The 15235-nt window shown below is 42.2% G+C and overlaps 1 protein-coding gene across 1 annotated transcript in view; it reads right to left on the bottom strand.

The window, feature by feature from the left end:
* LOC107516620 (beta-galactosidase-1-like protein 2) overlaps window positions 1-15235 on the bottom strand; it is a 42346-nt gene that overhangs the window by 11890 nt on the left and 15221 nt on the right. Inside the window, exons 3-7 of the mRNA XM_016156513.2 lie at window positions 14629-14697; window positions 13882-13977; window positions 11746-11854; window positions 6549-6641; window positions 5177-5258 (exon numbers count right to left, since the gene is read on the bottom strand). Coding sequence (XP_016011999.2) covers window positions 5177-5258; window positions 6549-6641; window positions 11746-11854; window positions 13882-13977; window positions 14629-14697 — 449 coding nt within the window. The remainder of the gene's footprint in view (window positions 1-5176; window positions 5259-6548; window positions 6642-11745; window positions 11855-13881; window positions 13978-14628; window positions 14698-15235) is intronic.

Raw genomic sequence — 15235 nt, forward strand, 5'->3', positions numbered from 1 at the left:
TGTCTTAAAGCTAGGAAGACTTTCTGAATTACCCCAGACCTTTCTTAATTCAGCAGTAAAATAAATGAACTAATCTTGACATTGTTTCCCACCTCTAATTAGAGTTTAGTTCCTCTGATGTCAGATTTATCTTGTTCATCTTGGTATTCCACCACTCAGCACAGACCTTACAGTACAGAAACTAAGCATCTGTTCTTGATTAATGTAATTTTTACAGCCAGAGTGTGCATTTCTGTTAATTATTCTTTTGTAGGAGCCGAGAGTCTGATCTTTACTTTGTACCTCAAGCATCTAGTACGGGGTAATGAACTAAATGAAGATTCCCCTTTTATTTCTTATGAGGACTAATTTTTCTATTCTATACCATAATATATTTTTTATCTAAAATGATATTTTAAATGGCTGCGCATTAATGAAAAGTATGCCTGAAAAAGATGTCTCTCCTATGTGCAGTCTATGGTCGGGATCTCTGGCCCACCACTCGGCTCTGAGGCTCCTTCACTGCTTCTGACTGCCGGGCAGTGGGCCTGACACACATTGGCCATGGCCTTAGTTCCAATGAGCATGGAAAGACATGACAGAGATGGAGCCGGCCTGTCCAGCTGGCCACCCTGACACTCTCCTGTCAAACACAGCCCCGGGTTTCCAGTGATTAAAACCAAGCAAGAGCTGAAGCTCCTGAGGTTAACTTGCCTCAAAGGTACACAACAGCTGAGCGGCAGAGCAAGACTACAACCCCAGACCCATCTGACACCAATCCGCTGTCCTGTAATTTCACTATCCTCCAGAGATCCCCTGAGTAAGACCCGACATCTAGACCCCTTCTCATCTAAAGTGGAAACTCCTTGAAGACAGGAGGCCTTCCTGAAACTGACCAAGTAGAAATCTCAGACATCAACAAGCTTAGCATGGCTAATTGAATATAGCATCTATTCCTATCCCTTCTGAGAAGCCACTAAAATAAAAATAAAGAAATGAAAAGGTGGAAGGCCATACAGAACAAGAACTGGAGAGGACAGATAACAGAGATGGTTTTAATAAAATCTTGGGAGAGTGAAAATGGGCAGTGGGTTTGTAAATGGCCCAGGAAAATGGAAGAAGTTATGACCGCTCCCCACCTCACATTGGAGGCACTGCGTGGGGTAGGATACCCCGTGCCCTGCCTCACACAATCATCAAGCCTCCTTCTCACCAGTGGCCATCCCTTCGGGGGAATACTCTCTGGGAAAGCTGACATCTCCAGGTTTTGAGGGATCAGGTACAGCAAAATGCGGGTGAGAGACTAACAAGGAGAATAAGGACAATCTGAACATTCCCCCCATCAATCCCCCCCGCTGGCTCCCAGAACCTGTAGCAATAGACCACAGGATCCTTCTCTGGAAACATTTGATTGCATTAAAGATAGTATCTCCAAACACTGACGTTTGGGCTTCCCTCATTGAAAAAGCCAACTACAGCCCCATCGCCGCACAGAGCAGCATACCAATCACCAGCTTCTCCTAGCACTTAGTTCCCGAGTGGCCTGTTAGCACCTCTTCCTTAAACTGCTGTCAAGAGCTAGGCGATTGAGTGGAACTCCTCATATGGAAGACTAAGCAGAACAGGTTAATGTTAAAAAAAAAAAGAAGTAAAATATTCTCAGAGAGAGAGAGAAGAAAGATGGAATCCATTTCAAAAGTATGCTATGAGAAAAAAAATATATACTCAAGAAAAAAAAAGAACTAGAAGATAAAAGTTGAGGAAATCACCCAGAAAACAGAACTAAAGGGCAAAGAGATAAAAAATTAAAAAGATATGTGACTTGGAATCACTCTAAGAGTCCAATCCACAAATAACAGAAATGACCAAAGATCAGAAAAAAGAGGAAGCATATGCAACAACTGAATGTCCCACCATCGATAACCATCACTGTTCCAGTGCAAATACTCCCCAGAAGTGCCATGCAAAGGAGAAAGTCTCACACCAAAGAACGGCACTATTAAATACTAGAATATCAAGGATTAAAGGAATATTCTAAAATTTCTAGAAATAAGAGATCGGACTGGAATAGAGTCTGACAGTTACAGTCATTTGGAAAACGCTGATGATGAGAGTGTGGAAGATCTCTGGTAAAGTGCTTAAAAGAGAATGTGGGAAGGATGGAAAGAAAAGAGAGATTGAAAATAAAAGAAAAACAAATGGGGTTATTACACAGAAAGTGACAACGAAGCACACGGAAACTGAGCCAATTCACAAATACTGTGCAGGCTATTGGACGCAGTGCGAGGCCTGCCTGAGGACGTCACTGTCGGTCAGGCATGCACTGACTGTCGACGTCACTCGGAAGCAGGGGCGGCTACACCACCCGGAAAACCCTGGGGGTGGGGGGTGGGGTGAGGTGGTGCAAAGAACTAGATGCTCAACCAGAACAACAGGTCAGCAGGTAGCCTTTTAAATCAATAAATACAGAGTTCTATGCGTATGTTATTTGGAATTATGAAGGAAAATGCCAGAAAAAAGATTAGAGTTCAAAATGGTCATCTCTATGGAGTGAGAGGAGGGAAGCTACACAGTAGTTCTTGATAAGCATTTCTATGATTTGACTTGTAGAACTTGTCTATGTGTTATTTTAATGACATTTTTAATTGATGGAAAGAAAATCATTCCGGGGGGTGGAGGAAGCATAGAGTCTCTGAGAATCTACTCAAGGCTTTCCTCTGCAGAATGCCAGTGCGCTGAAAACCTGCACCAGTCTCCAAGAGTCTTGCCTCCCTGCTCCAGACCCGATGCCTGGGAGTTGGAGGCATTGGAAGCACCCATGGGTGGACAGCGCCATCGTGTGGAAATGATAGGAATGGCTGCTGGTCCTCATCAGGAGACGCTTACTGTCTGGATGCTTGAAGAATCCATCCAGCTTACGGACCAGAGCCTTCACCTACCCATTTATCCAACAGTCACTCCCTGAGTGCCAGCTGCATACCAGGCACTGGCCCAGAGATGCAAGTCCCTCTCCTCAAGCATTCAAGCCAGTGAAGGGCAATGCAGAAGGAACAATAAAGTGCTGGGTGGGATGCAGCCGAGGTCAGCATGGTTGTAGGAGCCCGCAAGAAGGACTGGCAGTGGACAAGAGGGCCCTTCATCCACCAGCCATCCCTTCATGCACAAACAGTGTCCAGGCACAGGAGCACGGATGAACAAGACAGACAGGACCCAAGCCCAAGGGAGCTTACTGCTGCAGTGAGACAGGTAAATACAACTACCCAGAATGTTAGAAGGCAATAATATAGCAGGGCAGAGCTCCAGGAAGAGTTGCAATTTCAAATGGGTGCTTAAAGGAAGCCTCACTTTGAGGTGACCTCAGAGAAAAGTCAGGAGGAAATAGAACAGCCACTCCCCGCAGACCTAGCAGAAGGCTGGGGATGTTAAGCACATTTGAGGAACAGCAAGAAGCCATGTGAAGCAGGGTGGGCCAAGGGCAAGCAGGAGATGGCTGGCTGGGTCACAGAGGCAGTGTGGGAGGCCCTTTGAAGTCCTTCTCAGAACTTGTACTTCACTCTGCACAAGACAGAGCACACCTGGAGTTCAGGTCGAGGGTGAGATGATCCAAACGACATTTTCAAAGGCTGCAATGGATGCTGAGAAAAAGTTGTGAGGGATCAACAGTGAAAAAAAGGGAGATTAGTACCAGTGGTGTTTCAATAACGCAAATGAGCAGTGATGGTAAGAGTTGAGGTGGTTTGGACTCCAGATAAATTTTGAAGATAAAGCTAAAGATAAAAATGATTTGCTGATGTGTGTCAAGCATATGGAAGGAAAGAAGTCGAGAGTGAGTACAAGGTCTAGGGCTTGTGCAATTGGGGGGAGATGGCATTTCAATTTACTGAAGAAAGGAAGACTAAATATTGGGCAGGTTCTAGGAGGGAAACAGACCAGTTCAGTTCCCTGATGGTTCCACTGAGACTGGTGGCCTTCTGAGGGGTGTGCCCAGGAGGCAGAAGTAAGGCTCAGGAAAGTTCCCTGACAGACAGGCATCTTGGACTCATCAATATGTAGATCCTATTTAAAGCCATCAGATGAAGAATGCATTCCAAGGAGTGAGCTGTGAAGAGTTTGAACATTAGAGCTCAGGGAAAGAGAAGTGACCAGCACAAAACAGCAAGAAGGAGCTGCCCATTAGGCTGGAGAAAAACTGGAAAATGGTGTTCTGGCTGCTAAGCGAGGAAAGAGTTTCAGGGAAAAGAGATTAATGATTGCTGAAAAATAAAATCAGACAGGTCAGAGGCGACAAGGAATAATGACTTATATTTATAACATGGAGGTCACTGGGACTTTGAAAAGAACAATGTCAGTGGACCAACATGATCACCGTGGTTTAGGAGAGATAGAGGACAGAGTCAGAGGAGTGGTGAATATAGACATGGGCAGATTTATTGAAAGGAGAGCAGAGAAATGAGTCAAGAAATATTTTTTTTAGAAGAGAGAAATATTATGTTTATATACAGGTGAGAATGACCCAAGAAAGAAAATTTCATGATAGGGGGCGGAAAGGGAAGTTGCTGAGCAAGCCCTTGAGTAGATGACAGAAGAGCTTAGTGCACAGTGTGAAGCGGCCGGCCTGAAACAGAAGGCTGGCCCGTGCATCTACACTAATGGAGAGGCAGAGGAGGAACACGATGCTGGCGGATGAAGAGCTGCCATAGTTATTTACTGTACATTCATTACCAGGCCAACTCTCTGTCACTGCAGGGGCTACACAGACCTCAGAAAGGGTCAGTCGTCTCTACAATTTTGGCAGAACTGGAGTAAGCCATCCTCACAGTCTGCCCAATGTTTCATCAGCTCAGCCCTCCTTGGAGATATTGAGAGACCTCAGATGCCCAACTCACGTTCCCTGCATCTTGCAGCCTGCAGAGCACTGCCAGTGTGAGTGCATAGCAGAAATGAGAGACCAGCTACAGAGCTGTCTATAGTAAGTCTCTCTCTGACATGGAGGCTCCAATCTTTTGCAGCCCAGAGATTCAGGGCCCGGTGCCATGCAAAAGGGAGGACATGCATCTGGGCAGCTCTGCTTGTGACTCAGGCCATTGAGGGGGTCACGCATATCCAAGCCAGGATACTGTCCCCCACCCTGCATGACTCCCATCCAGGTACCTGCATCGATGCCCCCAACCCCCACACGTGGCCTCCATGTAGGTACCTCCAGGGACAAACCCCTTGCTCAGGCCATCCTTGTTATCTGAAGTTAAGAGCAGCTCCACAATTCCTCGGTCCTCCAAGGCCTGTGGAGGGAGAAATGAGAGTAGTCAAATTCTATCTGTCCTCAGAGCTTCTGCTCTGTTGCACAGCTGGGAATGAGGCAGCTAAAAGAGAAAGAGCAGGGGATTCAAATGAAGCATTTATTTCTCTAAAGAAATATTCTGTGCATCCCATGTTCAACAAAGCTCCCATCAGTTGGAAGTCCAGCCGTGGCAGGGGCAGGGCTAACAGGCTTTGGCAGCCCTTGTCTGCTCTCTATCTGGCAAGGTGTCCAGTTTTGCTGCTATGCTAAGAGGGCTACTCAGAGGCTGTCACACTATCACCCAGCAACAAACCACAGGGACCCAAGAGTGGGCCCTCAGGGACAGCCCACACCTCCCCCTTCATCTTTACCAGAAGCAAAGATCCCATCCCTTCCCTACACTAGACAGGGTGGGATCTGGTCACCAACCAACCATGCCACAGTCACATACCCATGGTATGCTGCACATGCCCAGTAGAACAGAAAGTGCTCCTTGAATGTTGTAAATCAAATAATGAAGAGGCGGAAGAAACACAGACTGTGCTGCGAGGCAATAACCATTTTCCCACTCAGAAGAACTACTAATGCTATGGTACATTTACAAGCATCCAGGCCTCTGTTAAGTACTTTACATAGTCTGTCCTAGTCAGTCAGTTAGTTTCTGAACTGTACAGACACAGAGCCTCAGGGGGGTTGGATAAAGTGTTACAGGCACAGAGCCAATGAGAAAGTATGGACCTCAACCCAGAGTTTGTCTACCCTCAAAGGCTCCGCTCTGGGGCTGTGGACAATTTGGGATCAGAAATGCCAGCAAGTATGATTTGCCTATCATTTCCCTGCAGATATTATAAGACTGCTTATTTCAACCCAATTCTTTTGAAAATTAGAAGCAGAGGGATAACCCAGTGGATGAATAAAACTAATGTCTGATCCTAGCTGCTGTTAAGAAAGGAGCAGAGAGGCCCTAATTTGCAGGACAACAAAAGATGCAGGAGAAGTCTAAGAAGTCTAAGAAGACTTCTCTAACCATCACCGCTTAGTTAAGTCAATCCCTTTATTCTCAGCCCCTGCAATGTACCATGTGTGTACTACCACCCTCAATTAAACTTAATCAATATAGGACAAATAAGTGACAACCTTGTTGAAATAAAAGTATGGAGAAAGAATTCACCAATTAATAAATAGTATTGAGAGATGTGGTATTAGTATGAGAAAAGTATCAGACCCACATGTGACACCATAACCCATATGGCGGAAGGAATATGAAGAAATAAATCAAGCTAATACTTACTTTCTTGATATAAGGCATATAGGCAGGGTCTTTGTTATAGGAACCATACTCATTCTCCACCTGCACAGCAATGATGGGTCCTCCATACTTGTACTTGTGAAAAGAGAAACAACCAGAATCTGAGATTGTAGTGAAAACTGTATTATCTCATTTCCCCCATACTTATCACCAATTACTAGCAAAACATCCCATTTGAAAGCAAAAGTCTCAAAAGGTTTGGTATATAATTGAGAATAATGTCAATAAAACAGAGTAGGAAGCTCCAGGCCCATATTTCCCTATGGACAACTATGCACTGACTAAAACAACTTTATAGGAGCTCTGGAAGCCAGTCAAATATTTAAACAAACATGTAAGCCCCTAATCAAGAAAACAATACATTCAAAACGGTAGGAAATTTCATAGTATTTTGCTTGCCCTTGCCCCATTCCCTCCCTGGCATAGTGTGGCACAGTCAGGAAAAAAAAAAAAAAACACATCCCAAATACCAGTTCCCTCCCTCAAGACAGAAGGAGCAAAATGAAACTTGTTTGCAATATTCTGGGCTATCTGTTGGCTAGTAAGACTAGCTTCCATTTCATCTGACTTAGAGCTTAGATAGGAAGTGTTCACAAAATTTGAACCTCAGAGCCAATATTTGAGACCACCTAGAAATACCAGGGGCTGTTGGCATTAAAAAAAGAAATGAACCTCAGGTGTGTGTGTTTCTTTAGAAACTATTTCTATAAATTTATTTTGTTTCTCTGAATGAGTCATGTTTCCCTCTTTCTTGTATGCCTTGTGTTGTCGTTGTTGTTTGTTGTTGTTGTTGAAAATTGGGCATCTGAAAAAACAATCCTTTCCCAGTCTTTGCAGACTTGAGAGGAACACAGTCATTATCTAATAGGCTCCCAAGTCCAGAGTGAAGACCTAAGATCTTCTCAGTTATATTCTGGGCATGTGTCCTATCTGGACTGTGTATGTGCATTTTTTTTTAATTGTCATTGACTGCTTTTACATGTCTCAGTTTCCCAGAGTCTCATCCCAGACTCTTCTTGTGGCTTTAGATGTTCTATCATATTCCTCTGCCTGAATACCTTGCCCCCAGTTATCTATGGGTCTGTAATCCCCCTGAAGTTTTCACATGTTGTGACCCATCACTACCTCTAAAGAAACACACACTCTGGACTTACTAGGCAATGATTATAAAACAATTGTCATAAATATGCTCAGAGAGCTAAAGAAAAATCATGAACAAAGAAGTTAGGAAAAGTATATATGAACAAAATGAGAATATTAATAATGTGATAGAAACTATAAAAAACAGAATTTCTGAAACTGAAAAATATAATATCTAAATAGAAAAATTCACCATAGGAGTTCAACAGAAGATTCAAATAGGCATAAAAAAGAATGAGCAAAATTGAAGACAGGTCATTTTAAATTATTGGGTCTGAGGAGTGAAAAAAAAAGAATGAAGAAAAATGAACAAAGACTAAGAGACTCATGCAACATAAGTAAGCAAATAAATATACTCATTATATACTTCCAAAAGGAGAAGAAAGAAAAGGGCAGAGAGATTACTTGAAGAAATAATGGCTGAACACCTCCCAAACTTGAGGAAACATGAATATAAAAATCCAAAACGCTTCAATAAAATCCAAGTAGTATTAACCAAGAGACTCACACCAAAAGCCAAAGTCAAAGAGATTCTCGAAAGGAGCAAGAGAAAAGCAACTTGACATGTACAAAGGATTCCCCCAATAAAACTACCAGCAAAGATCTCAGAAGAAAACTTGCAAGACAGAGGCAGTGGGGTGATATATTCAAAGCGCTCAAAGAAAAAGAAAACAATCAACTGAGAATACTATATGCAGCAAAATCGTCCTTCAAAAGCGAAGAGGAAATTGAGATATTCTCAGGCAAAAGCTCAGAGATTTCATTACCACTAGACTTGTCTTAAAAGAAATGCTACATGGAGTCCCTCAAGTTGAATGAAAAGATGCTAGACAGTAACTTGAACCATATGAAAATATAAAGTCCTCTGGCAAAGGTAAATACGTGAAAAAAAAAAAAGTAAAAACCAATATTATTGTAATTTTAGTTTATAATTCCACTTCTTATTTTTACAGAATTTAAAAGACAATGCAAAAAATAACTATGAATCAGTACACAATATATATGCATGTAATTTGTGATGTCGATAACATAAAGGGAGGCAGAGCTGTAAAGGAGTAGAGTTTTTGTATGTCACTGAGGTTAAATTGGTATCAATATAAGACAGAATGTCACAATTTTAGGACAGTATATATAATACCCATGGTAACTACAATTAAAATATCTATAGAAAATACACAATTGGAAATGAAAAGGGAATCAAAACTTGTCACTATAAGAAATAAACTAAATACAAAAAAAGAAAGGCATTAATGGAAGAGATAAAAGAGAAAAAAACTATATGACATATAGAAAAACAAATAACAAAATGGCAAAAGTGTTTCCCTATCAGTAATTATTTTAAATGTAATAGATTAAATTCCCCAACTAAAAGATATCCAACTATATGCTATCTATAAGACATTCACTTTAGATCTAAGGACACACACATAGATTGAACATAAAAGGATGGAAAAAGATATTCTGTGCAAATGGCAACCAAAAGGGAACAGGGAAACTTTAAGTCCAAAACTGCTAGAAGAGACAACAAAGGGTATTAAATAATATTATATTTCTCTCTCTCTCTCTCTCTCTCTCTCTCTCTCTCTCTCTCTCTCTATATATATATATATATATATATACACACACACATACATACACACACACACACATATACACACACATATATATACACATACACACATACATACACATATACATAAATGATTAAAGGGTCAATTTAAAAGATATAATAATTATAAATATATATGCACCAAACACCAGAGCTCCAAAATATATGAAGCAAATACTAACAGAACTGAAGAGGAAAAAGAAACTCTATAATAAGAGTAAGAGGCTTCAACACCCTATTTTCAATAATAGATAGAACAATCAGACAACAGTTCAATAAGGACATGCAAGACTCGAATAACACTATAGACCAATCAGACCTAACAAATATTTTAGAGCACTATACCTGGCAACAGCACGAGACACATTTTTCTCAAGGGCATGTGGGGTATTCTCCAGGATAGACCATGTATTAGGCCACAATACAAGTTTTAATAAATTTTAAAAGACTAAAATCATACAGAGTATCTTTTCCAATTACAATAGAATAAAACTAGAAGCCAAGAGCAGAAAGAAAACAGGAAGATTCACAAATATGTAGAAATTAAACAACACCCTCTTAAACAACCAGTGGCTCATGGGAAATTAGAAAATATCTTGAGACAAATTAAAATGAAAACACAACATAACAAACTTATCAGATGCAGAGAAAGCAGTAGTTAAAAGAAAATTTATAACTGCAAACACATTAAAAAAGAAGGAAGTTCTCAAGTCAAAAACCTAACTTTTCACTTTAAAGAGAGACAAACTAAACTCAAAGGTAGCAGAAGGAAGGAAATAATAAAGATCAGAGTAGAGATTAAAACAGAGAATAGAAAAACAAGAGAAAAATCAACAAAATCAAGAATTGGTTCTTTGAAAAGATCAACCTTTAATTAGATTAACTAAAAAGAGAAAGGATTTAAATAACTAAAAATCAGAAACAAAATAAATTATGTTGCTACCAATATTATAAGCATAATAAGGATTATAAGAGAGAAATAGACAAATTCTAGAAATATACAACATGCCAAGACCGAATTATGAAAAAATAAAAAACCTGAATAGATCTATAACTAGTAAAGAGATTTACACCAATCCTTCACATACTTATATGAGGTCCCTAGAGCCCTAGAGTAGTCAAATTCATAGAGACAGAATGTAAAGTGGTGGTTACCAGGGGCTACGGAGAAGGGACATTGGGAGTTAGTGTTTAATGGAGAAAGAGTTTCAGTTTGAGAAGATGAAAACTTTCTGGAGTTGGATAGTGGTGAAATTTGCACAATGCGAATGGTACTTAACTGAACTGTACAGTTAAAAAATCATTAAAATAATAAATTTTGTGTTATGTATATTTTACCACAATAAAAAATAAAATAATTATGTTATATCCAAAAAAAAATTTTTAATAGGTTTGGTATGGCACTTCCATTTTTAATAATGCTTCTGAGCCATATTATTGGCATGACTGTCTCTACTTCACCCACCACCCAACCTGCTGACTCGTCTCAGTAATCCCACTTTCCTTGCAAAAATCTGGGTTTATAATTTCCTAGCTTCTTTCATGATTGGGACTGCTAGATTTAGTAAATTAAAAAATAGGACACCCAGTTATACTTGAATTTATAGTTAATAATTTTTATATAAACAATTAATATTTTTAATGTAAGTATGTCCCATGCAATATATTCCTTATTTATCTAAAATTCAGATTTAACTGGGTTCCTCTGTTTTGTCTACCCTACAAATGATCAAATAGCTCCTTTGATCTGTTTGCTGTTTATTCAAAACCATTGACTTGAGCAATTTTTACTGATGTACTAACTTTTTATTGATATATTAATTTGTCGATGTATTAATCAGTGTCATTGTTTTCACATAAACAGTTGGGTTATTCACATTCCTGATTTTCTACTGCTTCCAATTATTACATGTAATGTTAAGATACTTTCCCCTCAAAAATCATGTCACCACATATGTTTTCAATAACGAATGTGTACCATGCAGCGCCTTTTTGGTAGGAGAAGGATGTACCTTGAAAAGTTATCCATTGTATTTTTATAATTACAAAAAGTCTTGCTGTCTCCCAGGCAAGGGCCTCTCCATATATGCTCCTCTATATGTAGAACTGAGCCACTGCAATATTGGGACGCCACAGGGATTTTCAGTTATCAAGGCACCAGCGTTGCACCTCTGGCACCGTACGGAGCAGTGCAAGCCCTTACACCTATCTGTCCTTTCAGTACTGTGCCACCTAAGACAACACTGAATAGACAGATCTTTAGAAGGACACCACTGCCAGCCCCTCCAATCACGGGCCTCAGGCAATGGAAAAGAATGTGTTCCTGTGTTGAAAGGAACTGTGAGTCCCTTGTTCTGATAGCTAACCTAGGACTATTTCCTACCTTTTGGAAGAGAGGTGAAGATCAAAGCAGAGTCTGCTTGCTTTTACCTGCAGGGGCACCACCCTGGACATCAGGTGGTCAAAATAAAGGTCCACTGCTTCGGTGAAGCCCTTGTAAGTTGTTCTCAGCCTCATGCCAGAGTCTTGGAGTAACCAGCTTGAATGAAAAAGGGAGGCGGTGGTAATTAATTCCACTGTGGGTTTGCTCTGGGCAGGGGGATGGTGGAGTGAAAAGGAAGCAGCATCAGAAGGTTCAAGAATGAGTATGGAGAACATTCCCACCCCATGCCACCCTCACTCAGCAAGGAACGTAGGAAATTATTCCAACTGATTCAGGAGCACACACAGCCCAGCCCCAGTCTTGCATTTAGCATTGCTTCCCTACCAGAGGATACCAGCCCTAATGCAAATTTATGTCCAGCCCCATGACTATAGGTCTGGCTGCCAGTCAGAGTGAGAAAAGCTTTTCATTAGACGCAAGTCCCAGTTTTCAAGCATTTACTCCACAATCTCATTACAAAGGGTGAAGCCAAAGGCATTAGGCATCGCTGGGACTGGAGAAGGACACAGACACACCTTCCAGTGTCACCCAGAAAAATAAGCCTGAAATGGAGGCTGTGAGAGGCTAATCCTGCTTCTGGCTGCCCTGGTCCAGCTGCTCCCCTGTGCTGACCTGGTCGACTCACTTGCATCATTTGCATCAGCTATTCAGAGCTCAGCTCAAGGGAGGAGCAGGTGAGCAAGAAGATTAATTCTTCCTACAACCTGTCTGCTGTGATCACATTCCGCAGATGAACACGGAGCATTAATTCCAGAGCTGTAGTCAAGGTATTTTTTCATCTAACTTGAAACTCTGAGTAAACACTTACCTTTTCTTATGAAAGGCTCTGATGCTCTCTCATTGTGATTTAGAGGGCCTAAACAATGTCAGAAAATTATCAACTTATGTTAGGTAAAAATGAATGGAGAGAAAGGAGTATCCTACACTGATACCTCCATGTTCCATCTCGCATAGAACAGGTCTAGTTTCTCATTCCCACTGGGATCCTGTCTGTTCCCCAGTGGTCCCCACTCAGCCACCTCATGTGCAACCAGGGCCCAAAGGCACAGGAGCTGCACAGGGAGAGCTGAGTGCTGGAGCTCCCTGCTGCTTCTGACTTAAGACTTAAATCTTGTCCTCCTCCTGTGCTGGCTCTGGCTGAGCCTGAGGACATCGCTGACACACAGATTTCTAATCCCTAGGAGTGGGGGAGGCCACTCTGGCCGTGCCCACAGCCTTGAGGGCATTCTTGCCAAGCCGAATGGCACAGCAACAAAGAAGTGATCCTGGGTAGTGAAGGAGATGGAGACAGAGCCTGCCTGTGTCCCTGGGGCAGGGCTGGATTGTGCTGGAAATGAGAAAGAAAACAAGGCTGAGACTGGTGGCTGCACTGCAGGGAGAAGCTGTTCCCACAGGAAACAGCACAACAAACAGGATCAGCCTTCCTCCCTCTTGGGGTGACAAAGAGTAGGGGTAGTGTGGATCTCACCATCTGAAACATAGCAAAGATGGGAAAGATTATGCCTATTAACAAGAAAATGATTTTTTTTGGAAATTAATGGCAATAATGCTGAGGATGAGGAATAAATGTGATCCTTGTCCAGATTCCTTGTCCAGATTTCTACTCTAACCACACAGCAGAGCACTGACCTTGTGGAGACTGTTCATCCTAAAATAATTCATTAGGGACTGAGATTGGAAGGTAAAAAATAAAACAAAAATAATAATTTGTTTCTCTTATACTTTATCAAAACACTTGGACTTTAAAAAAATAAATTCTGGTATATCCCCAAGAAACACACAGGCAGGTTTGATTTTTCCAATTCTGTAGACAGAACAATGAAGTTTCAAGGATATAAATGACCTCACTGAGGGTCCAACTCACAGGAGAGCCCTGATGAAGTGAATGACCTGGGGATAGCTAGCTGCTGCTGCTGCTTGCCACATAAAAACCACATGGAATTTGACTAGGACAATAATTGTGACATAATTTCAAATGATTCCTTTGGGTGATACTTATTCTGAAAAGAAAGTTTCGAATGGAAAAACATATATTAAGAGCAAAATTAAACTTACATTTGTGATTTGTATAAGCATACGCGATAACTCAGGTTGTGGCTTGTGCCCCTCACAGCCCCACTCACCTGGGCAAGCCCCCGAGGTCAATCTCACTGCAGATGTAGGGACCTGGACGCAGAATCACCCACAGCCCAATCTCTGCAGCCATCAGGACAAAGGCCCTGGGGAGGTCAATGTCAGCAACTCTCAGGATATTCCGTGCAAAGGGTAGAGATGAGCCAAGCACGTACTGCCAGGTGGCAGAGCTGCCTGCCCTCTACTAGCCTATCTTCCTCTCTCAACCAGAGACTAGGATGAGTAAAGAGGAGGCTGAGCCCCTACCTCCAGCAGAGCAGGGAATCCTACACCAGATCAGAGGTCAGAGGCCCTGAAAGCTGGGTTCTCACCAGCTCCCGGGCTAAGACTGTCTATATAGCCTCACTGGGGTCATGAGGAGCAAGGGGACAGGGTCCTAACAGTGCATCTGACCCCAATGGCCTTGCTACCCTCTAAGGGCAACCTCTGTCCCAGCCTGGGTGTCTGGACCCTACTATAGAGCAGGGCTGACACTCGGGATCAGGCACCTCCGGGGGCCTGGGCTAGGAGGAGGGAGGCCCGGTCACCTGGGAGTAACAGGTTCATGGCTGGAGAGCGTCCAGTTCCCAGGTGCAGAGCCTGTCGTAGTGTCCTGAGAACAAGGCTCCAGAACCCCTATCTCCCTCTCATTTTCCAAGTGGAGCTGAGATGCCGCTATGGTCCCTAATCAACCCCAGCCAGCCCCCTGCCTGCCTCCCCAGCCCTGGCCAGGTTGCAGAAGCAGCAATAGCACGTACTCCAGGTCCAGGTTCCCAGAAAAGTCAAACGCGCCTCTTCGTGGCTCATGGAGGTTCCAGGGAACGTAGCTATAATAGGAAAGATAATTAAAGTCACGACCTTCTCATTTATCCCACTTCATCTGCCAGATTACCTTCTTTATCCTCAAAACCCCTTATGACGGTTGACGATGTATTTCCTAAGTACATTGTCTTAATGATATCAAGACTGGGGAGCTAAGGGCTCGTGTCCTTAGGAGGAGGGAGAGAACACCAACAGGATGTGGGTGAAGCGTAAGACGCGATCACAGGGCAGCATGCGCTGCGCGCTCCCTCCACCTGCTGTCCTTCCCTCTCTCCCTCTCTCTCGTAATAGAGAAAGAAGTAACTTCATAGGGAAAGCAGTTAATGGTAGAGTAAGAGAAAAACCTTAACTATCAGCCCTATTTTTTAATGAGGCATCGAATTCCAAACTTTGTAACAGAATGGAGATTCTAACTCTAAAGAGAACATGAGGAAATGAAGCTCTTTAAGGAACCTGGCTCAAGAGGCCGAGGTACGAAGTGACATATGATAATAGTAAAGGTAATTAAAGTCGTGACCTTTTTATTTATTCCACTTCACCTAC

Source organism: Rousettus aegyptiacus, unplaced genomic scaffold (assembly GCF_014176215.1).
Source record: "Rousettus aegyptiacus isolate mRouAeg1 unplaced genomic scaffold, mRouAeg1.p scaffold_m13_p_5, whole genome shotgun sequence".
Taxonomy (NCBI): Eukaryota; Metazoa; Chordata; class Mammalia; order Chiroptera; family Pteropodidae; genus Rousettus; species Rousettus aegyptiacus.